Raw genomic sequence first — 23718 nt, 5'->3', positions numbered from 1 at the left:
ACTGGATGCTTTCCCCCGAGACAAGCCAAAAGCAAGCGGAAGGAAGGAAATAATGAAGATTAGAATATAAATGAGATCAAGAAAGCAAAAACAATGAAGTCAACAAACCAAACTCAGTTCTTGAAAAAGAGCAACAAAAAATTGCCACCTTGTAGCTAGACTGATCAAGAAAAAAAAAGAGACAAGGCTCAAGTCGCTAAAATCAGAAATGAAAGAGAGGATAGTACTACTAATCTTACAAAGGAAATCCTAGAGAAAATTATATGCTAAGAAATTAGATAATCTAGAAGAATGGACAAATTCCTAGAAAGACACAAACTACCAAAGGTGACTGGAGAAGAAATAGAAAATATAAATAGACCTGTAACACATAAGAGATTGAATTAGTAAGGCAAAAACATCACACAAAGGAAAGTCCACACTCAGAGGAGTTCACTGGTGAATTCTACCAAATGTTTACAGAAGAATTAAAACCACTCTTTTACAAACTCTTGCAAAATATAAGAGGGGGAACTACTTCCTAAGCCATTGTATGAGGCCAGTATTACCCTGACACCAAAACTAGGCAAACATATTACAAGAAAAGAAAACCGCAGACCAATATCCTTCATGAATGTAGGTGCAAAAATCATCAAAAACAACAGCTAGCAAAGTGAATCCAGCACCAAATAAAAGGGATTATTCACCAAGACCAAGTGGGACGTGTCCCAGGAACACACAGTTGGTTTAACATTCGAAGATCAATTGATGGAATGCACCATATTAATAGCGAAAGGAGCAAAAACCATCGGAACATTCGAATAAGTGCAGGAGAAGCAGCTGACACGGTCTACCACTCCTTCACAATAAAAACACTCAAGAAACTAGGAATAGAAGGAACTTCTTCAACCTGATAAAGCACATTTACAAAAGCCCCACAGCTAACATCACACTTAATGGTGAAAGACTTGTTCCCTAAGATCAGTGGACTCGTTGTCTAAAATCAGGAGCAAGGCAAGGATGTCCCCCGTTGTCCCTTCTGTTCAACATTGTACTGGAGGTTCTAGCCAGGGCACTTAAGCAAGAAGAAGAAATAAAAGGCAACCAGTTTGGAAAGGAACAAGTAAAACTGTCTCTTTTTGCAGATGACATGGTCTTGTATATGACAAATCCACTAAAAATCTATTAGAACTAATAAAGAAGTTTAGCAAGGTTTCAGGGTTCAAGATCAATCTACAAAAGAATGTATTTCTATAAACCAGTCATGAACAATTCGAAATGAAATCAATAGGACAATTCTATTTATAACAGTTTGGAAAAGAATAAAATATTTAGGAATAAATTTAACAGAAGAAGCATAAGACTTATTACTGAAAACTATAAAACATTATTGAGATAAATTAAAGAATTAAATAAGCAAAAACACATCCCATGTTCACAATCAAAATCACACACGCCCTTTTTGGAGAAATTGATGAGCTGATCCAAAAATTCTTGTGAAGATAAGGGATCCAGAGGCCAAAGCAATCCTGGAAAACAACAAATTAGGACTCACACTTCTGAATTTCAAAACTTACTACAAGGCTACGCCAACCTAGACAGTGTGGTCAAAACTTACTACAAGGCTACGCTCACCAAGATAGTGCAGTCCTGGCACAAGGACAGACATCAGTGGAACTGAACTGACACTCTAGAAGTAAACCCTTATGTTAATGGTCCACTGATTTTCAACAAGGATGCCAAGAGGCTTCACTGGGGAAAGAACAGTCTTGTCAACAAATAGTGCTAGGACAACAGGAGAGCCACAAGGAAGACTGACCCTTACCACACACCAGGCCAAACAAAAAGCGAAAGCTGTAAAACACTTAGTAAAACACAGGTGTAAATCATGGCCGTGGTTTTCAGCTAGGACACCAAAAGCACAATGATCAAGGAGATTGATAAGTTGAACGTCATCAAACATTCAAAAGTTCGTGCATCAAATGACACCATAAAGAAAATAACAAGTCAGCCCACAGATTGACAAAAACAATTCAAATCATACATTTGGTAAGAGACTGGCATCCTTATGTAAAGAACTCTTACAACTCAATAACATAAAAGACAAATAACCCAACTGAAAAATGGGCAAAGACGGCCAGGCGCAGTGGCTCACACCTGTAATCCCAGCAGTTTGGGAGGCCAAGGTGGGTGGATCACGAGGTCAGGAGATCGAGGCCATCCTGGCCAACATGGTGAAACCCTGTCTCTACTAAAAATACAAAAATTAGCCAGGCATGATGGCAGGTGCCTGTAATTCCAGCTACTCAGGAGGTTGATGGCATGTGCCTGTAATCCCAGCTACTCGGGAGGCTGAGGCAGGAGAATTGCTTGAACTAGGGGGGCAGAGGTTGCAGTGAGCTGAGATCACACCACTGCACTCCAGCCTGGGCGACAGAGTGAGATCTCATCTCAAAAAAAAAAAAAAAAAAAAGAAAAGAAAAATGGGCAAAGGGCAGGAAGAAACATTTCTTCAAAGAAGACGTACAGATGGCCCAATTAGCACCAGAGGAGACGCTTGACATGGCAGGTCCTTAGAGAAATGCCAGTCAAAGCAACAAGGAGAGCCACTTCCTACCCACTGGGATGTGAGCTTTTTTTTTTTTTTAATGGACAATAACAAATGTTGGCAAGAAGGTAGAGAAACTGGAATCCTGGGACTGGGCAGGCAGGAATGTGGAATGCGACAGGCTGTCTGGAAAACAGCCCAGCAGGTCCTCAAAAACTTAAACATGGAGTTCTCATGAGCCAGCCACGCATTCCCAGGTGTCTAAGAGAAATAAAAACATACCCGCACAAAACCCTATAACAGTTCATGCTACGTTATTCACAGCATTTGACAAGTGGAAACGGCCCAGTGTGGTGGCTCACGCCTGTAATCCCAGCACTTTGGGAAGCCGAGGCGGGTGGATCATCTGAAGTCAGGAGCTCAAGACCAGCCTGGCCAACAAGGTGAAACCCCATCTCTACTAAAAATACAAAAATTAGCTGGGCGTGGTGGCAGGCGCCTGTAATCCCAGCTACTCAGGAGGCTGAGGCAGGAGAATCGCTTGAACCCAGGAGGCAGAAGTTGCAGTGAGCCGAGACTGTGCCGCTGCACTCCAGCCTGAGCAACAAACAGAATGAGACTCCCTCTCGGGAAAAATGAATGAATCAATGAATCAATGAATCAATGAATGAAAAGTGGAAACAACTCGTATGTCCACCAGCTATGAATGGATGAATAAAATGTGGCGTGTCCATACAGCAGGGTCCTATTCAGCCATAAACAGGAAGTAAATACTGATACACGATGACGAACCTTGAAAACATGATGTCAAGTGAAAGAAGTCAGACACCAGAGACTGCCTATTACATCATCCAGTTTCTATGAAATGCCCAGAAAAGGCAACTTGCAAGTAGCTTCGTGGGTGGCTGTGGCTGAGGGGAGGGAACGGGAGTGGCTGTGAGATGCAGGGTCTTCTCAGGGTGATGCCAATGTTATAAAATTAGATTCTGTAAAGATACTGTAAACCACTGACAGGTACACTTTATCCAGGTGAACGTTCTCTCAGTGAAGCTGTTAAAAGAAAAAAACCTTCTATATGGAAAGTGTTCTATCTGGCAGGCACGGTGGCTCACGCCTGTAATCTCAGCACTTTGGGAGGCCAAGGGGCGGATCAGTTGAGCTCAAGAGTTCGAGACCGGCCTGGGCTACATGGCGAAACCTCTGTCTCTACAAAACATACAAAAATTAGCCAGGTGTGTTGGCGTGCACATGTAGTCCCAGCCACGCGGGAGGCGGGTGGGAGGATGACTTGAGCCCAGGAGGTAGACGTGCCACTGCACTCCAGCCTGGGTGACAGAGCAAGACCCTGTCAAAGAAACAGAAGGGAGAGAGGGATGGAAGGGAGAGAGGGAGGGAAGGGAGAGAGGGAGGGAAGGGGGGAGGGAAGGAAAGGGAAGGAAAAGGAAGGAGGGAAGGAAAAGGAAGGAGGGAGGGAGGGAGGGAGGGAAGGAGGGAAGGAGGGAGGGAAGGAAAAGGAAGGAGGGAGGGAAGGAGGAAGGGAGGGAGGAATGAATTCTCTCCATCAAGAGAAGGAAGTTATCTCTGATTGAGGTGAGAGGGAAAGGGGAAACAGGGTGACATTCCATTTCGGGGGACTGTCAGCTGATGCCCCAGGTGCCCTCAGCCCACTCTGACCTCTGCGTGCCACCACCCACCCCCACCAGGCCCCCCCTCCTCCCTCCCGTGGGCAGTGGGAGCCCCTTCTACTTCCTGCCACGGGAGCTGGGGAGTGAATGTCCCCAAGGAGGACGCCGGCCAGGTGGGAACTGCAGGACCCCCGACAGAGCCGGCCTCGCTCCCACTCAGGCTGCGGCCCCTTTCCAGCCTCTCTCCTGCTTCCTCCACCCAAGCTCCCATGGTGCCCGGCTCCTACCGTCGATGTAGCCCGGGATCTGCCCGAAGATGGTGAGGTAGGAGTGGTAGACGGCCCCTCGGAACAGCCAGTCCACCCGGCGCTCGTTGTGGATGAGGATGGCCTGCTTGGCCACCCCAAAGGACACCACCCACACGGCCAGCAGGAAGAGGAAGAAGAAGACATCCTTCATCTGCAGGACAGAGAGGTGTGTGGGCTACACTCTCCCGGCCCCCGATGCTCACTGGGCCCAGAGGCAGGCCCAGCAGCGGTGGAGATGGCACTGCCACTCACAGCACAGACGCGGCACGCGGGAGACTCCCAGGAGCAGCCCTGGGGCTGCCTCCACACTCTCATGGACGGCCGACATCTTTGTGCTGGCACCACAGAGACATGACGAAGAGGGGTCAGACATAACCGTGACCCCAGGAGGAAAGCTCCTAGAGCTGAATCAGAGGTCAGGAATGAGCGGGGATCAGAAAGGAGAATGAGGGAAGGCTTCCTGGAAGAGGCGACACACAGGCAAAGATACGAGAAGGGCATTCTTGGGAGCCCAAGGGGCAAAGCAGGACAGGGGGCCGGCAGGTGTGCTTAAGCCCTGGTCTGAGCCGCAGGCAAGGGGCCTGCCCTCCCCGAGGCCCATCCTGGGCTGCAGGCCGCGATGGAGCTGGTGCCCCCGTCCCCTTACCATCCGCTTCACAATGATGATCTTGGGCCCCAGCGTCTTACTGACGGTAAAAATGTGCATGAGCCGGAGACAGAACAGGATGAAGTCCAGAGAGAGGATGACGCGCCCAGGATACAACGTCGCCGGGATGAGCCTGGCCACCAGGCAGAAGCACACGCACCTCAGCCACCCACCACAGTGGCCCTCGGAGCTGTCCCCCGCCACTCCTCCAGCTGTCCCCGCCCAGGTGGGCCCTGGAGGCAAAGGGCTCTGGTGGGCCCTGCATCCCAGGTGTTCAAAGCCGGCATGAGATCGAGGAGCAGAGCCTCCCACTTCTCTTCAGAAAGGTCTGGACGCCCAGCCCCACAAGGCAGTCTGGCATGGGGGCACCCTAGGGAGCCAGCAGGTAGCCAGGGCTCTCTTGCCTCAGAGAAAGGGGGCCGTGGCCCCGCAGAGACCCGAGACCATCACAGGCAGTACAGTGACCCCACAGCAGGGAAGTAGAGGGAGAAAGGGGCAGCTGCGTGTCTGTGGAGCTGGGACAATTCCAGTGGTTGCCATCCATGGCCCCTAGCACATGGACAATCTCAGCTCTGCCAGGAGCTCTCATGCCCCTTCTGTGCTCCCTCGACAATCCCAAGGGTAGGTGGGACACTGTCACCCGGACACCCGTTAGACAGATGACAATCCAGGGTTCACAGAGGAGCTGAGCCTCGTCTGGTACGGCTGACTCCGGGCCCGGCCTGTGATCATCCCCTGAGGGGCTGGCTGCCTCAGACAGGGGCCCACCATTGGGGTGAGGCCACTCACCTGCAGGTCAGTCCTGCCACGAAGAGCAAGATTGCACCGACGTCCAGCTTATTCCAGAAGTCACTGAAGTACAAGGCTGCCTTCTTCATCAGCCCGCACTCGTCAGGGTCATAGAAGAGCTACTGGGAAGAGAGGCGGTGGGGAGGCAGACATACTGTCACTCTTACTATCCTCACTGTCACTGTCACATCACTATCCACTATCATCATCACAATCACTGTTGTTACTATCACCACTGTCACTATCACCACTGTCCTCGCTGTCACCATCACTGTCACATCACTCTCCACTATCATCACAATCACTGTTGTTACTATCACCACTGTCACTGTCACTATCACCACTGTCCTCACTGTCACATCACTATCCATTATCATCACTATCATCACTATCACTATCACCACTATCCTGTCACTGTCACATCACTCTCCTTTGTCATCACTATCACTGTCATCACAGTCACTGTTGTCATTATCACCACTATCACTGTCACTACCACCACTGTCCTGTCACTGTGACATCACTCTCCACTATCATCACCACAGTCACTATCATCACTATCACTGACACTGTTCATCACTATCCTCACTGTCACTGTCACATCACTCTCCACTATCATCACAAAAACTGTCACTATCACTATCACCACTATCCTGTCACTGTCACATCACTCTCCACTGTCATCACTATCTCTATCATCACAATCACTGTCACTGTCACTAGCACTATCACTATCATGACTATCACTGATGCTGTCATCATGGTCAGCAAATCCGAACATTGGTTCTGGTCTGAAGAGAGCTGGGTCAGTGAGGGAGATGGGAACAGGACATGGAGGAACAATGCGGAGTAGTGCTGGCAGCAGCTCCCCTGGCGCCCTGCTCACTCAGCACCTGTGTGTGTGTATATGTGTATGTACATATATTCTGCATGTATGTGTGTATATGTCTGAATATGTGTGTATGTGTGTGTGTGCAGGTATTTGTGTATGTGTATGTGTGTATATGTGTGTGTGCACTGTGTGCATACATTTGTGTGTATGTATATGTGTGTATGTATTGTATGTGTGCATGTTTGCATGTGTTTATATGTGTGTCTGTGTGTATATGTATATGTGTATTTTTCTTGTGTACGTGTGTATATATGTGTATGTGTCTGTATGTGTGTTCATATGTGTATGTGTACGTGTATGTGTATGTGTGCATGTGTATGAGCTTGTGTGTATATGTGTAGGTATGTACATGTGTGTGTATGTGTATGCTTATATGGAGATGTGTATATTTGTGTATGTGGGTATGCATGTGTATGCATGTGCATATGTGTGCATGTATGTATGCATGTGCATATGTGTGCATGTATGTATGCATGTGTATGTATGTGTATGTGTGTGCATGTGTGCTGTGTGTGTGCATGTGTACATGTGTATATGTGTATGCACGTGTGTAATGTGTATGTGTGTGTGTACATGCATGTTTATGTGTATATTTGTGTGTGTGCATGTGTGTGCATGTGTGTATGCATGTGTGTATGTGTGCACATGTGCATGTGTGTTTGTATATTTGTATGTGTGTATGCATGTGTATGTGTATATGTATGTGTATATGCATGTGTGTGTGCATGTGCATGTGTGTATGCATGTTTGTGTGCATGTTTGTGTGTGCATGTGTGCGCGTGTGTATGCATATGCATGTGTGTCTGTGTAATGTGTGCATGTGTGCGTGTATGTGTGCATGTGTGTGTGTGTGCATATGCTTATGTGTGCATTTGTGTGCATGTACATGTGTGCATGTATCTGTATGTGTATGCATGTGTGCGCACGTGTGCATGTGTGTGTGTGTGTGTTGCAGCAGCCCCCTCCTCACTGTCAGGTGCCAGCTGCCTTCCCACAGGGATGTTTGTTCTGTTGGGGGCCACATCGCTTCTTCAGCAGGCCAAGAGTGCAGGACCCTGGTAGGAGCTGTGGGAACCCCCATTTGGCCTGCTTGGCAGGAGTCCCCACACCCTCCCTAGCCACAGGCCCCAGGACCCAGCAGCTGGACAGGTGGGGCAGGTGACCAGCAGGACCAACCAGGGCCTTCCCGGGATCACAGACAGATGCAGGGAGTAGGAAGTGCCCCCTCTGCTCTCAGGCTGCTGCCCATGGGGCTGGGGCTAGGGGTGCATGGAGGCCTCCAGAGAGGCCTCGTAGAGAGGGTCTGGTGGCAGAAGCCATGTGGCAAGAGGAAGGCCAAGGAAAGCCCGGCAAAGCCAGGTCCACAACACAGCTCCCAGGCCCCGCCCAGTCCTGGCCCTGATCTTCCTTCCTGGGGATGCCGTGCCTCCCCGAGGGCCCCAGTAGGCAGTGGTATTTACACAGTGCACAGCGCTTTCTAACTGGGGGCCTGATGCTCCACCAAGGTCAGAGAGCACAGGTGAGTCAAACCAGGACCACTGCCCTGTGGCCAATCCCACCCCCTCACCACTTCCCTGAGGGTCCCATGGGCCTAGTTCCCATTCACCGGCTGCCAGCAGGTGCGGGCACCATAGGGACACGGTGGAGACCCCACACAGTAAGGGATTCGCCCCACCTGGAGGGCAGCTTGGCCTCGCCCAGCTCCAGGGAGGTAGCCTCTGAGCCCTTGGAATGTCCACCTGATGAGGCTGTCCTTGTTTACCTGGGGCCTGGGCCATGCCAGGTAGTCCCACAGTGTGATTTGGGTTGGGGTGGGGTCCTGGGCAGTTTTCAGTTTGACCTTTGGAGGGCTAGAGACTGAGCCCTCATGAGAGACTGAGTCAATCATGTGGTGTCAGCCGCGCCTCTGTGACTGACCTCTAGTAGACACCAAGGCCCGCGAGCTTCCCTGGGGACCGTGCCTCCATGCCTGAGGCCACACATCATCACTGGGAGGATGGAGTGCCACCCACCCCTCCACAGGGAGGGGCTGCCAGGATGCCCTGGGCTCAGAGCTGTCCTGGATGCAGCTGTGTCCCTCCCCCTGGCTGCTTTAGTCTGTAGACTTTTGCTTAATAAACCGTAAGTGAGCATTGCCACTCCCCAGCGTCTGTGGGTCCTTTTGGCTAGTTACTGAATGTGAGAGGGGTCTTAGGGACCCCCCACCTTGCATAGCTCTTCCTGGGGGAGGGGACACACCCATTCAAAGTCCACAAGGTCAGGGCATCCACCTGGAGCTGATCAACTGGTCTCCAGGAGGGGAGGATGTCTGGGCTGAGGGAAAGCAGGGAAGCAGGCACAGTGGGCACGAGGACGGAGGGGCCCCAGCCACCCATTTTGGGGAGGGAGCACTGGCTCTGCCCAGCTCGCAAGGGGCTAGGCAGGCTAGGTGGGGTGGGCTCTAAGCCCTGGGTCCCCTACCAGAATGCAGCCAAGTGGGTGGCCCCGGGCTGGGGCGTGGAAAGGCGGATGGGGCTGTACCTGCCGCGTCTCCTCACACACCAAGGAGAACAGCCAGAGGTAGATGGCACACTCGCACCAGGAGGGCGTGGGCTGGAAGTCCACCATGAGTACATAGGCGAACAGGCAGAGGAAGGCGAAGTAGGAGAGGATGTTCAGGTGGAAGACGACCACGGGCGCGGTGAAGAAGGCGCGGGCGCGGGCCACGGGGCTGCTTACCCCCTGCAGCCTCTTCTCTCTGTGGCCGTCGCAGTGGAGAGGAGACAGTGACTGCCAGGGCCAGGGTCCTGACCTCCACAGGCTTTGGCCACCCCATGATCCCCCGTGCCCCTCAGAGAGATGTGCTTTTAGGGGCAAAAGCACTCAGGGATCCAGGGCCAGAACAGCAGCTCCAGGCGGAGCCAGCACAGCGCAGCCACCAGAGTGGGGCTGGACCCCACGGCCCAGCAAAGTGAGGACACAGGGATGCCCGCTGACACCCTGCCCATGGCCATGACCCTCATGGCTGCAGACAGGGAAGCCCAGCCTGCCCCAAGCCCAGCCTTGGGTGGACCCCAGCTTCAGAGCTCCCGGTGCTCAGTGGACGCTCAGGCCTTAGTGACCCTCCTGTAAATGGGGACAGGCTTTCCTCGCCATCCTCACTGGGGGCAGGGCTGACCACACTCCCCCTGTGGCATGCCCTGATCCCAGGTCCCTATCCCGGGGCCACTGGAACGGGAGCAGAGGCGGCCATCAGTGATACGGCTCTGCCATCCTCAGGACAGCATGGGAGAAGCCAGCACTGCTTTAGGACACCTGAGCCGCTCCTCCCTGTCTCAGTTTCCCACCAGGATTCCTGAGCATTCAGGTACCCATCGTGGCCATCAGGAGAAAGGGAAGGAGGTGGGCAGTGTGGCCTGTGAGTTGCAGAAGGGGCTCAGCCACCTCGCTGGAGTCTTGAATCTGCCCCGACTTCCAGGAGACCCTGAGACTCCATCCAGCCCTCAGTAAACCACAGCAGACCCCACAACGTCCCAGCAAGCCTCTGAGGAGATGCAGGTGGGGACACCAGGCCAGACCAGGTCTTCAACCATGGCCAGCCATGTCCTCCTCCTTCAGAAGGGAAAGCGATTACATCAGACTCTGCATACGGCTCTGCAGCTGCGAGGACAGGGAGGCACTCAGCCGTGGCTCACTGCCCCTACCCTAGACCTGCACTCACTGCCTGAGCCCCAGACTGGCTCAGGTCTGCAGTGCTGGCAGGAGCAGGAGACCATCTTTCCTGGCCTCCCCGACCCCAGGCTGCTGTGGCCGAGGGATGGGCTCACCAGCATCATGCGATCAGCGCTGGGGCTGGGGCAGGGCAGGTGCTTCCAGCACGTGGGGCCCTGCTCCGCTTCCCACCCCCATCTCTATGGCCCCAGGATCAGGCACAATTCTGAGGACACATGACTTCCTCCCAGCGAGGGGATCTGGGGAAGGTCCTGAGCCCCCAGGAGCCCCTCCCACAGCCCCGCAGCCCCGCAGCCCTGCAGCACCTGAAGGAGATGAGGCCGGTGAGGAGCAGCGGGAAGGCCAGCATGCACAGGGTCACACGCCACAGCCCGTTGTCCACACAGAGCTGGCCCCACCACACCTTGGTCAGGAAGGCCTGCGGATGGGGGCAGTCTCAGGATGGTGGTGCCCAGCCCTGTGCCCCAGATGGTGCCCATCAGCTGTCTGCTGAGGACTCGGGGTGCCTAGTGGACAGAGCTGCCTGTAGTCTCACAGCAGAAAGTGGTGAAAACACAGAGCTTGCCCGGGGGCATTTGGGTGCCCAATCCCACCCTTCACATGACCTTGAGCTATGGGACCCCATCTCTGCTGGCTTCTAAGGCCCCGCAGTTGCAGGCTGTCGAGCGCGGGCCCCTCTGAGCTCTGCAGTGGGGGACAGGACCCCTCTGCAGGCCCGGCACAGCCCAGGACACGATGGGAGCTCATGGACTTGGCAATAGCTCGGAGCTCCAAGGAAGCCCAGCATGCGAGGGGCACTTGCTGTGGGCCAGGCCCCGCCGGGGGTGCCAGGGCGATGCTGAGGGCAGCCATGCCCGGGAGCCCCTGTGTCTCCAGGGAGGACACGCCGTGTCCCGCTTATCCCTTCAGGAAGAGAGGGCAGACGCCGTTCCCAGAGCCACCTGGGCTTCTAAAGCAGCCTGCCGCTCCCAGATAGGAATGTCCGTGGGGCGGTGAACTGTGACCTCCGCGGCCACCAGCTCCTGCTTTTGCTTCACATTAGTTTCCCCGTCTGCAAAATGGGAGGCCAGAGCCTGGAGCAGGTGGCCAAGGGGTCAGGCACTGTCCCCGAGCCTCTGAGGGCCCTGAAGCCCGTGTGAGTGTGCGTGCCGACTGCGTGAACCGGAGGCTGTGTCCGCCCTGCAGGCACCACAGGCATCTGTTTCTGGAAGGCGCCCTTGGGAGGTCACCTGGATGCCTCCGTGAGACACAAACTTCATGTCCTTGGCCTCCAGGGCGAGCTGCAGGCAGGTGGTCTTCCCCCAGGCCTCGGACACGCGGATGAGCAGTTTCTGAGCTCTCTCTTCGTCCTTCCGGTAACATTCAGTGAAGACCCCTGGGCGGAGATATAAGAGCCCCGTCAGAGAAGCAGGTCACGATCACTGAGCCCTGGGGCCGAGTCAGAGGGTAACCACTCTGGAAAGCACCACCAGGAAACAGGGAAGGGCACAGGGCAAATGTGGGACTGATGTCTCAAAACACCCGGGCCCGGGGAAGAGGACCCCAGGGAGAGGGCACATAGGGCTGAAACCACCTCTACAAAAATTACAACAGGGAGAAAATTATGACCGGGACAGAGAACTGACCTAACCAACTCCATCTTGCTTCTAACCTCCAAGGTCCATTCCTGGGCACAGGCCACACTAACTTTGAGAGGAACTTCGTTTATAGTTTAACTTCCAAACAAAGATGATAGTAACCCTTTCCCAAAACAAACCCCCTTCTTGCCGGGGACCAGTCTGCCTTTGTAAGACTAACAAAGTAGCCACAAATTAGAAATTACAGTTTAGGAGTCATACAGCCAGAGGCCACAAGATTCCAAACCGCACCAACTCTTCCTAGGAATAACATCACTATCGGAAAACCCAGGATATTTTCAGAGCCTGCGTTCTGATGCACCACTGTTGCCACCCCGACTGCAAATCTGGCCCAACCAGTTCTGTGACCACATCCAGGAACAGCAGACAGCGAGAAGAATCCGCTGTGATTTCACCTCTGGCCCAACCCATCAGTGCTCCCCACTGCCTGGTCCCCTATCCACCAAATTATCCTTAAAAACCCCCAGTCTCGCCAGGTGCAGTGGCTCACGCCTGTAATCCCAGCACTTTGGGAGGCTGAGGTGGGTGGATCACCTGAGGTTAGGAGTTCGAGACCAGCCTGACCAATATGATGAAACCCCGTCTCTACTAAAAAGACAAAATTAGCCAGGCGTGGTGGCATGTGCCTGTAATCCCAGCTACTCAGGAGGCTGAGACAGGAGAATTGCTTGAACCCGGGAGGCAGAGGGTGTGGTGAGCTGAGACTGTGCCATTGCACTCCAGCCTGGGCAACAGAGCCAGACTCTGTCTCAAAAAAAAAAAAAAAAAAAAAAAAGTCTCCAAATTTTCAGGGAGACTGATTTGGGTGATGAAACTCCAGCATCCCATTCAGCTGGCTCTGTGGGAATTGAACTCTTTCTCTATTGCAATCTCACTGTCTTAACAAATGGGCTCTATCTGGGCAGCAGGCAAGAGAGACCCAGTGGGTGGTTATGGGGCCAAGACTCAGGGATGAGGGAGGACCCCAGGGTGAGCACGCAGGGCTGAGACCCAGGGACGAGGACCCCAGGGTGAGGGCGAGCATGGCTGAGACCCAGGGATGGGGACCCCAGTGAGAGCATGCATGACTGAGCCATGGCCTGCAGCCCGTGCCTGGCAGAGCTCACCGATGGCTCTGTGCTCACACTCCTCTGCCAGTGCCAGCATCTCCTCCGAGCTGTCCGTGTCCTCCTCCTCCTTGGACAACTCCTTCAGGATCTTGCTGCAGGCCAAGGCCGCTGCGATGCAGTCCTGGCTCTGGGGACCGGAGGAGCCACCGTGAGACTCTAAAGGGCCTAGCCAGGCTCGACCCAGCCTGGGGAACCCAACACACTGCCCTGGGTGATGAAAACAAGGCCCGGGGACGGTGCGGGCCGCTGGGCAATCACTGTCTGTGACCACATCTACACAGACAATTTAAGCCCCGCTCCAGTCAGTACACAACCTCTGATGGTCCAGGCTCCCGCGTGGCCTGTGGGAGGGGACTGCTTGCCCTGCAAAGCCTAATGGACAGCACGTGCCCAGCGCATGCACCGGCCCCCACCAGAACCAGTGTGAGCTGCAGAGGGCGGCACCACCCGGCCTGTGTGTGTCCAGCAAGACTCGGCCCTGGACATAACCACAGAATGAGTTTTTTTAAGAACTTTTAATTTAAAAATTCCTTTCCTAGGCCAGGCACAGTGGCTCATGCCTATAATCCCAGCACCTTGGGAGGCCGAGGCAGGTGGATCATGAAGTCAGGAGTTTGAGACAGCCTGACCAATATGGTGAAACCCCATCTCTACTAAAAACATAAAAAATTAGCTAGGCGTGGTGGCACATGCATGTTGTTCCATTTACTCAGGAGGCTGAGGCAGGAAAATCGCTTGAACCCAGTAGGCGGAGGTTGCAGTGAGCCAAGGCCATGCCATTGCACTCCATCCTGAGCGACAGAGCGAGACTCCGTCTTTAAAAAAAAAAAAAAAAATTCCTTTCCTGCCTAGAGCTAAGTTCTTTGTTCTCCAACTCCGGGTGCCCCAAGTCCTTCCTGACGTTAGAGATGCCCACACCCCTCCACAGGCCCCGCTGGCACTTGGCCTCAAGCTCTCCAGCCACGCTCCCCAGTTGGCCACTGGCCTATAGCTGTGTCTGCTCAGAAGCCGGTCTTATTACCTGAGCCCAGATGATTCCTGCCAGCTCCCGACGGTTCTGGACGATGGCCCAAATGAGAAGGTCACGGACGGGGTCCATGGTGAAGGTCACATGGCCTGAGGAACGCTTGTAGAGGGACCGGAGGCTCACTCCCTGCACCTGGTAAGCAGTGGACAGTCAGAGCCCCAGCTGGTCCCCACTGGCTCAGAGTCACTGGAGGAACCTGTTAGAGGTGAAAGCCCTAATCCCAGCCCTGACCTTCTCAGGATCTCACTGTCCCTGGAGAACTACAGCCTGAATTTTCAGCAACAGCCTAGATCATTCTTATGCACACTGAAGTTTTTTAAAGCACTGTTCTAGAGACATCTAGAAACATCTAGAAAGTGAAATACCCATCTAACTCCTTTACCAACGTTTGTAGACTCTTGTTTCATGCCAGGCACTTCAAGGTTCCCTAGTCTTATCTGATGGCATAAAAGCCACTTTCAACGAAGTAAACTTCTAGCACAGTGGAGGGTGTTAACAGGCCAGTGACTGTCTTCTCCCTGAGGGAATCTCCTTCAGTGTCTCTGGCAGAGCAGCCACTAGGAAAGATCTGAAGGGTGGGCGACAAGGCTCACACACGAGCAAGGACAGGGCACCTTGCCCAGACCCACCTCCCCTACACGGCTGGGCTTTTCCCCGGACCAGGAAGCACGTCCTCACGTAGCTGGGAAATACTTCCCGGAAGTAGAAAACACATCTCCAAAATCACATACTGTAAAAAACACACCTCAGGGGATCCTAGAGATTTCCTGAAGGTTTTTCATTATAAAGAAATGTGTTTTTCTTCCTAAACCACAGGTACGGATAAGCCTGAGCTTCTGTTTTGGACCTTCCTAAGCATATTCCAACTGAGCGTCCTAAATAAACTCTCTGGACTTAAGAAGCGCAGATTGTTAATGTATAAAACCAAGCCATACCCAGCCTGATGCAGTAGCTCACGCCTGTAATCCCAGCACTTTGGGAAGCCAAGATGGGTGGATCCTAAGGCCAAGAGTTCGAGACCAGCCTGGCCAACATGGTGAAACCCCATCTCTACTAAAAATACAAAAAATTAGCCGGGCATGGTGGTGGGAGCCTGTGATCCCAGCTACTCAGGAGGCTGAGGCAACAGACTCAATGGAACCCAGGAGGCAGAGGTTGCAGTGAGCCGAGATTATGCCATTGCACTCCAGCCTGGGCAATAAGAGCGAAACTTCGTCTCAAAAACAAAAAACAAAAAAACCAAGTCATACCCATGTCTTTCTCAAGAGTGAAGACAGAGCTCACCTGGAACAATGGATCGATTGGAAAACCTGGAGGAAATAGACTATTTTCTAGCAGGAAAAAAAACAAAACCAAATGTGAGCTTAGAGGAGATGGAGAACCTAAACATAAAAATAATCAGAAAATAAACAAGAAAGTTACTAGAACTATTGCCAATTTAAAAAAAAAAAAAGGCACTGGGCCCAGATGGACTCACAGGGGAGTCGACCAAGGTTATAAGAAGCGATTAACTCCAGATGCATAAACTGTCCTGCAGCGGAGAAGGAAAGAAAGCTTCCCAAATGGTTTTTACAAAACTAACATAAAATTGCTATCAAAACCTGACAAATATAGCTCCCCAAATAAAACTGCAATCAAAGGGTTAAGCATTCTGATGCAAACACCCTGAAAATGTTGTCAAGAGAATTCAGTATATTAAACTTGCACTGAGGCCAAGCTGAAATTCAAAACAGGAATAAAAACATGTTTCACTGTCAGAAAATCTGTTAAAATAATTCACCAAATTCATAGGTCAAAGAAGAAAAGCAGCTCAATCCTTTCAAAGGCATCTGATGCTTTGTTTTGTAAAACCTTAATGCATCAGAGATAAATACTCCCAAGAGGCTGGGCGCGGTGGCTCAAGCCTGTAATCCCAGCACTTTGGGAGGCTGAGATGGGCGGATCACGAGGTCAGGAGATTGAGACCATCCTGGCTAACATGGTGAAACTCCGTCTCTACTAAAAAAAAAAATACAAAAAACTAGCCGGGCAAGGTGGCGGGAGCCTGTAGTCCCAGCTACTCAGGAGGCTGAGGCAGGAGAATGGCGTAAACCCGGGAGGCGGAGCTTGCAGTGAGCTGAGATCCAGCCACTGCACTCCAGCCCGGGCGACAGAGCGAGACTCTGTCTCAAAAAAAAAAAAAAATACTCCCAAGAGAAAAACAAATACAAAATCCAGCATCATTCCTGACATTGAGTCACTGCCAGGTTCCCACTGAATAAGGGTACACAGACTAGGGCAGGGTTCTCATTGAATCAGGGTGGAGATTACAGCAGGGTTCCCATTGAATCAGGGTGGAGATTAGGGCAGGGTTCCCATTGAATAAGGGTAGATATTAGAGCAGGGTTCCTATTGAATCAGGGTGGAGATTAGGGCAGGGTTCCCATTGAATCAAGGTGGAGATTACAGCAGGGTTCCCGTTAAATAAGGTTGGAGACTAGAGCAGGGTTCCCATTAAATGAAGGTGAGACTAGAGCAGGGCTCCCATTGAATCAGGATGCAGACTACAGCATCCTCTCTCCTACAGCTGCAGTGCACACTGGGCATCTCACAAAAATACTCTGGAATGTTACTGACCTGACTGTAGGAAAAAACAAGCACATCTACTGGGCAGGAGTGGGATCAGGGCAGGCGGATCATGCTCCCTGCAGAACCTTTTGTACTGTTTGGAACTTTTAGAAAGGGTATGGTATGGACTGAACTGTGTCGCCCTAAAATTCATATGTTGAAGCCCTAACCCCCAATGTGACTACAGCACTTGGAGATAGGGTCTTTAAGAAGGTAATTAAGGTTAAATGAGGCCACATTGTGGGTTCCTAAGTGGATAGGTGTGTTCTCTTTATAAAAAGAGGAGTGAGGCTAGGTGCAGAGGCTCACACCTGCAATCCCAGCACTTTGGGAAGTCAAGACAGAGGATCACTTGAGCCCCGGAGTTTGAGACCAGCCTGGGCCATATAATGAGACCCCATCTCTACAAAACATAAAAAAACAAAAACAAAAACAAATTTTAAAAAACCTGGGCATGGTGGCACGTGCCTATAGTCCCAGCTACTCAAGCAACTGAGGCAGGAAGATTGCTTGAGCCCAGGAGGTGGAAGCTACAGTGAGCCATGATTGTACCACTGCACTACAGCCTGGGTGACAGAGCCAGACCCTGTCTCAAACATAAAAATAGGCAAGTCATGGTGGCTCAAGGGTGTAAATTCCAGCCTTTTGGAGGCTGAGGAGAGCGGATCACTTGAGACCAGGAGTTTGAGACCAGCCTGTCCAAAATGGCAAAACTGTCTCTACAAAAAATTTTAAAAATTAGCCAGGTGTGGTGGTGCACACCTGTAGTCCCAGCTACTTGGGAGGCTGAGGTGGGAGGATTGCTTGAGCCTGGGAGGTTGAGGCTGCAGTGAGCTATGATCACGCCACTGCCCTCCAGCCTGGACGACAGAGTGAGACCCTGTTTCAATAAAATAAAAAATAAATGGCCGGGCGTGGTGGCTCAAGCCTGTAATCCCAGCACTTTGGGAGGCCGGGCAAAAAGGTGGATCCACGAGTCAGGAGTGAGAGACCATCCCTGGCTAACACAATGGAAACCCCGTCTCTACTAAAATACAAAAAATTGGCAGGTGGTGGCCTGTGAAGTCCCAGCTACTTGGGAGGCTAGAGAGGCAGGAGAATGGGCAGGAACCAGAGGAAGCGGAGCTTACAGTATGAGCGAGATCAGCCTGCACTCCAGCCTGAAGTGAAATGAGACTCGCCTCAAAATAAATAAATCATCGTGATAAATAAATAAATAAATAAAATAAATAAATATTTGAAAAAGAAAAGGAAGTGGCACCAGAGACTTCTCTCTCTGTCATGCAAAGACACAGCAAGAGGGCAGCCACGTGCAAGCAGGAAGAGGCCCTGGCCAGAAGCCAGCCCTGCTGGTGCCTTAATCTGGGACTTCGGGCCCCGAGAACTTCCAGAAAATAAACTGGTAGTTTCTGCCCCATCTGTGGAATTTTGTTACAGCAGCCCAAGCAGCCTAAGATAGAGCATGTGTCTTTTCTAATAAAAATAAAAGCTAATTTTAAAAACAGAGAGCTCTAAGAACATGGCAGTATCCCGCGCGGGCAAGGCCAGGTTGGGCCCCGTTACCAGCACGCACATTGAGCTTGATGTGGGACACGGGCAGCAGGAGCCGAGGCCGGTCGCTGTGCCAGGGCCGGGGGTAGAGCGGCTGTGTGAAGTCCCCCAGCAGCTCCCGCAGCACCTGGGCCACATGGTGCATCTGCAGGCGGGGCGCAGCGGGTGCACAAGCCAGGCGCTCGGGTTCCTCCGCCAGCACCTTCTGCAGCTTGCTGTGGAACAGGCAGGAGGGCTCCAGGTTCTCATACAGATAAAGCAAGGTATCCCAGGTGACGAACTCCTTCAGCTGCACCCCGTTCTCCAGGAAGAGCTTCACGAACTCAGGCTTGTTGGAAATGAGGGCAGCCGTCATCATGGGGTGCAGATCTGAAGGCTGAAAGCAAGCATTGTGTGGTGACGAATGCATTTGGTCATCATCCCATGTCATCCTGATCTCAAAGACCCTGGAGATAGGGGCTGCTGTTGCTGGGGAGGATGAAAGCTGCCCGGGTCACCCACCCTCAAGGGAAGGGCTGGGATCCAGACGAGGCGATCCTCGCCTGCCCTTGTTTCGGTGGTGCAATGCACGTGGGCCCAGTGGGCCCCTCCACAGGGCACTCAGGAAGACTTACCTTCCACTGCCACTCATCCGTGAAGATTTCACTGCGGGCAATGTCCACGCGATTCCATGCCACTGCCAATTTCAGCTGGTGGTCCCAGTTCTCGTGGCCAAAGTGGTCTTGGCTCCGGGAGGCTGCAGATGAACAGGTGCACACTGGGCCTTGATCTGGGGCTCAAAGCCATTTCCCTCTAGGGCGACTGACTTATGATGTCAGAGGCAGAGATGTGTCATGAGCCCTTGCCTCTCAACAATTCAAAGTGACAGGTGCAGCACCCAGTGACCTCCTCCCATACACACAGCCTTGCAAAATCATGTTCCATTTCAGAGTCAGAATCAGTGAATCTTGGGGCTTTAGTCATCATGTCCATGCACCCCTATTTCCCCTGCCCTCCTCCTGGCCATGCCCTGGCCCCTGAGCAACAGGTGGGCAGTGAGCAAGAAAAGGGCCTCCCTGTTTTAAGAAGACATAGGTCTCTGGAGGGCAGGCATCTTACACTAACTCATCCAAAACTCAGGACTCAGAAGCCATCGCATTTCCAATCCTGCCTCAATTGCCTGTAAATGTTCAATGGCAACAACCACCTCACTGGTTCTCAGGACAAGTTATTTTGCTCAAGTACTTTCTGTGCTCTCTTTCTGGTTTAACTTTTCAAAACATGGGTTGTTATTTGGGGAAAAAGAAAAAAGAACTTTGACCCTTACCTCACACCATACACAAGAATCAACCTGAAGCGGTTCATAGGCCCAAACATAAAGGCTATGTCTACAAAGCTGCTATCAGAAAACAGAAGAAAATATCTGCAACCTTGGGATGGGCAGAGATCTCTTAGCTATGACACAAAGAACATGAACCATAAAGAAAAACTAATTAAATTGGCTGGGTGCAGTGGCTCATGCCTGTAATCCCAGCATTTTGGGAGGCCAAGGTGGGCGGATCACGAGGTCAGGAGATCCAGACTATCCTGGCTAACATGGCGAAACCCCGTCTTTACTAAAAAAACAAAAAATTAGGTGGGCGTGGTTGTGGGCGCCTGTAGTCCCAGCTACTTGGGAGGCTGAAGCAGAATGGTGTGAACCTGGGAGGTGGAGCTTGCAATGAGCCGAGATTGCACCACTGCACTCTAGCCTGGGCGAAAGAGCGAGACTCCGTCTCAAAAAAATAAACAAATAAATAAATAAAAATAACAATAAAAAAATTTAAGGCTCCTGCTCTTCAAAGACATCTTGAAGAAAATATGAAAGCAAACTACACACCATGAGAAAATATCTGACAAAGGATTTGTATCAGAATATAAAAATAACTCTTACAAATCGAAAATTGGAAGACAAATAATCAAATAAAAATGGACAAGAGAGCTGAAAGACATTTCAGAAGGAAGACAGGCAAATGGCCAAAAAGTCCTTAAAATGATGCTCCACATCAGTAGTCCTCAGGGAAATTTAAGTTCAAACCACAATGAAATGTCTCTTCATGCCCACTAGGATGGCTGCAGCTTAAAAGACTGACAACACCAAGTGTTGACAAGGATGTAGGGTAACGCTCATCCATTGCCAGCAAACAGGAAAAGGAATGCAATCTTTTCAATCTTTTCAGAAAAGTTTGTCAGTTTTTTACAAAGTGAAACATACACTTACCATAAAGGCCAGTAATTCCACTCCTAGATATTGACCCAGGAGAAATGAAGACAAATAGCAGCTTTATTCATAACAGCCCCAAACTGGAAACAACCTATGCCCACCAACAGATGACTGGAAAAACAACCTGTGGTATATTCACACAATAGGACACTCCTTCACAAACAAAAAAGAACGAAGTTCTGACACATGCAACAACATGGATGAATCTCAAAAACAATGCACTGAGCAAAAGAAGCAAGACACGAAAGAATGTATCATGTATGATTTCATTCATGTGAAGTTCTAAAATGGGCAAAACTATTCTAGAGTGACAGAAAGCAGACAGATGACTTCCAGAGCCAGGCTGGAGGGAGGCTTAACTACAAAGGGCCATGAGGGAACATTCAGGGTAAGGGAGATGTCCTGTATGGAGACTGTGGTGTATCACGGTGTCTATGCTTGTTATACAATACATTTAGAATTGGAGGAGCTTATTGTCTCTAAGCTGAACCTTCATAAAGTTGATATTTTAAAATTCATTATGCTTTTAAATTGTGGTAAAATACATGTAGCATAAAATTTACCATCTTAACTTCTTGAGGTTGTTTTGTTTTGTTTTGTTTGAGACAGGGTTTTACTCCGTCCCCCAGGCTGGAGCACAGTGCTGTGATCATATTTATAATCATGAGGCTTATTGCAGCCTCAACATCCTGGGCTCAAGCAATCCTCCCACCTCAGCCTCTTGAGTAACTAAGAGTACAGGTGTGCGCCACTATACCTGGCTAATTTTTAAAATTTTTTGTAGTGACAGAGTTCGCTATGTTGCCTAGGCTGGTCGCAAACTCCTCGGTTCAAGTGATCCTCCCACCTCAGCCTCCCAAAGTGCTGGGATTATAGGCATGAGCCAGCTCACCCAGCCAAATATTTTTAAGTGTACAGTTCACTGGTGGTAAGTACATTAATAATGTTGTGCGGCCGTCATCGCTGTCCTCCATATATCTTTTTATCTTGGAAACTAAAACTCTATCCCCGTTAAACACTAACTCCCCAAGGTCAACTCCCTTCCCCCAGACCTTGGCACCCACCATTCTACTTTCTGTCTCCATGAATTTGACTACTCCAGGGACCTCATGTAAGTGGAATCATATAGTATCTTTTGTGACTGGCTTATTTCACTTAGCATAATGTCTTCAAGGTTCATCCATGTTGTATCATGTGTCAGAATTTCCTTCCTTTTTAAGGCTCAGTAATATTCCATTTAGGTATAGACCATATTTTGCTTATCTATTCTTCTGTCGATGGACACTTGGGCCTCTTCCACTTTTTAGCTATTGCGGATAATACAGCTATGAACATGAGTGTACAAATATCTCTTCCAGACCCTACTTTAAATTTGGGGGTGGGGAGTGGCATATATATCTAGAAGTGAAATAGCTGGATCATATAGGAATTGTATTTTTAAATTTTAAGGAACTGTCATCCTGTTTTCCATGACAGCTGCACCATGTTACATATCCACCAGCAGTGCACAAGGGTTCCAGTTTCTCCACACACTGGCCAACATTTGTGATTTTCTGTTCTCTTTTATAGTAGCTATCCTAATGTGTTTGAAATGATATCTCTTAGTTTTGATCTGCATTTCTCTAATGATTAGTGATGCTGAGCATCTTTTCATGTGCTTATTGGCCATTTGTACATCTTCTTTAAAGAAATGTCTATTCAAGTCCTTTGCCCATTTTTGAATTGTGTTGGGGTTTTTTTATTGTTGAGTTATAGGAGTTCTCTATATATTCTGGATACCAATCCCTTACCATATGTATGATTTGCAAATATTTTCTCCCATTCCATGGGTTGCGTTTTTACTCTGTTGATAATATCTTTTGATGAACAAAATTTTTAATTTTCATAAAGCCCAATTTATCTATATTTTCTTTTGCTTCCTGTGCCTTAGGTGTCATAGCCAAGAAACCACTGCCAAATTCTTTGTCATGAAGTTTTTGTCCTGTGCTTTCTTCTAAGAGTTTAGGTCTTATATTTAGAAGTCCTTGACCTACTTTGACTTAATTTTTGTATATGGTGTTAGGTAAGGGTCTAACTTGATTCTTTGGCATGCGAATATCCAGTTTATCCAGCATCATTTGTTGAAAAGACTATCCCTCTCCTCACTGAATGATTTCTGCATTCGTGTCAAATATCATCTGACCATATATGTGAGGGTTTATTTTTGGGCTAAGTATTCTGTTCCACTGTTCTCCACATCTTTTTGGGGTTTTTTTGAGACAGGGTCTCACTCTGTTGCCCAGGCTGGAGTGCAGTGGTGCAATCATAGCTCACTGCAGCCCCAACCTTCTGAACTCAAGTGATCCTCTCCCCTCAACCTCCCACATTGCTGGGATTACAAGCATGAATCGCCATGCCCAGCTTTTATATTTTTTATAGAGACAGGGTTTCACCATGTTGCCCAGGCTGGTCCCAAACGCCTAAGCCCAAGCAATCAGCCCACTTTGGCCTCCCAAAGTACTGGGATTACAGGCATGAGCCACCACACCCAGTCCTCTATGTCTTTCTTTACACCATTGCCGGACAGTTTTGATTACTATAGCTTTGTAGTGAGTTTGGAAATCAGAAAGTGTGAGTCTTCCAGCTTTGTTCTTCCCTTTCAAAATTATTTTGGCTGTTTGGGATCCCTTTAGACTCCACATGAATTCTAGGATGAGCTTTTCTATTTTTGCAAAAAAAAAAAAAAAAAAAAAAAAATCACTGGGGTTTTGATAGGAATTGCATTGGACCTGTAGATTGCTTTAAGTAGTATTGACATCTTAACAATATTAAGGCTTCCAATTCATGAACATGGGATGTCTTTCCATTTGTTTATGTCTTTCGTTTCTTTCAGCAGTGTTTTACAGTTTTCATTGTACAAGTCTTTCATCCCCTTGGTTTAATTAATTCCTCAGTATTTTTTTTCTTTTTGATGCTACTCTAAATAGAATTTAATAATTTCCTTTTCTGAGTATTCATTTTTAGTGTATAGAAATGCAGCAGATTTTTGTGTGTTGATTTTGTGTCCT

The 23718-nt window shown here is 49.9% G+C and overlaps 1 protein-coding gene across 8 annotated transcripts in view; it reads right to left on the bottom strand.

Annotated features, from left to right (window-relative positions):
• The window catches only part of TRPM2 (transient receptor potential cation channel subfamily M member 2), an 87301-nt gene that overhangs the window by 30907 nt on the left and 32676 nt on the right, over positions 1–23718 (bottom strand). For 6 of the 8 annotated variants that reach the window (XR_004183395.1, XM_031665791.1, XM_031665792.1 and 3 more), the window contains 10 exons: positions 19044–19165; positions 18452–18805; positions 14266–14403; positions 13242–13371; positions 11728–11873; positions 10804–10916; positions 9308–9524; positions 5896–6014; positions 5107–5239; positions 4440–4611 (listed from right to left, as the gene is read on the bottom strand). Coding sequence is in view for 7 of the 8 variants with exons in the window: in XM_031665791.1 (XP_031521651.1) it covers positions 4440–4611; positions 5107–5239; positions 5896–6014; positions 9308–9524; positions 10804–10916; positions 11728–11873; positions 13242–13371; positions 14266–14403; positions 18452–18805; positions 19044–19165 (1644 nt within the window). In the remaining variant the exon portion in view is untranslated. Of the gene's footprint in view, positions 1–4439; positions 4612–5106; positions 5240–5895; positions 6018–9307; positions 9525–10803; positions 10917–11727; positions 11874–13241; positions 13372–14265; positions 14404–18451; positions 18806–19043; positions 19166–23718 lie in introns of those variants that run through there. The other 2 variants (XM_031665795.1, XM_031665796.1) reach the window with 2 other exon arrangements.

The sequence above is a fragment of the Papio anubis genome, chromosome 4 (assembly GCF_008728515.1).
Source record: "Papio anubis isolate 15944 chromosome 4, Panubis1.0, whole genome shotgun sequence".
Lineage (NCBI taxonomy): Eukaryota > Metazoa > Chordata > Mammalia > Primates > Cercopithecidae > Papio > Papio anubis.
Note: the sequence above shows the minus strand (reverse complement) of the source record. Positions and strands in the feature narration are given on the sequence as shown.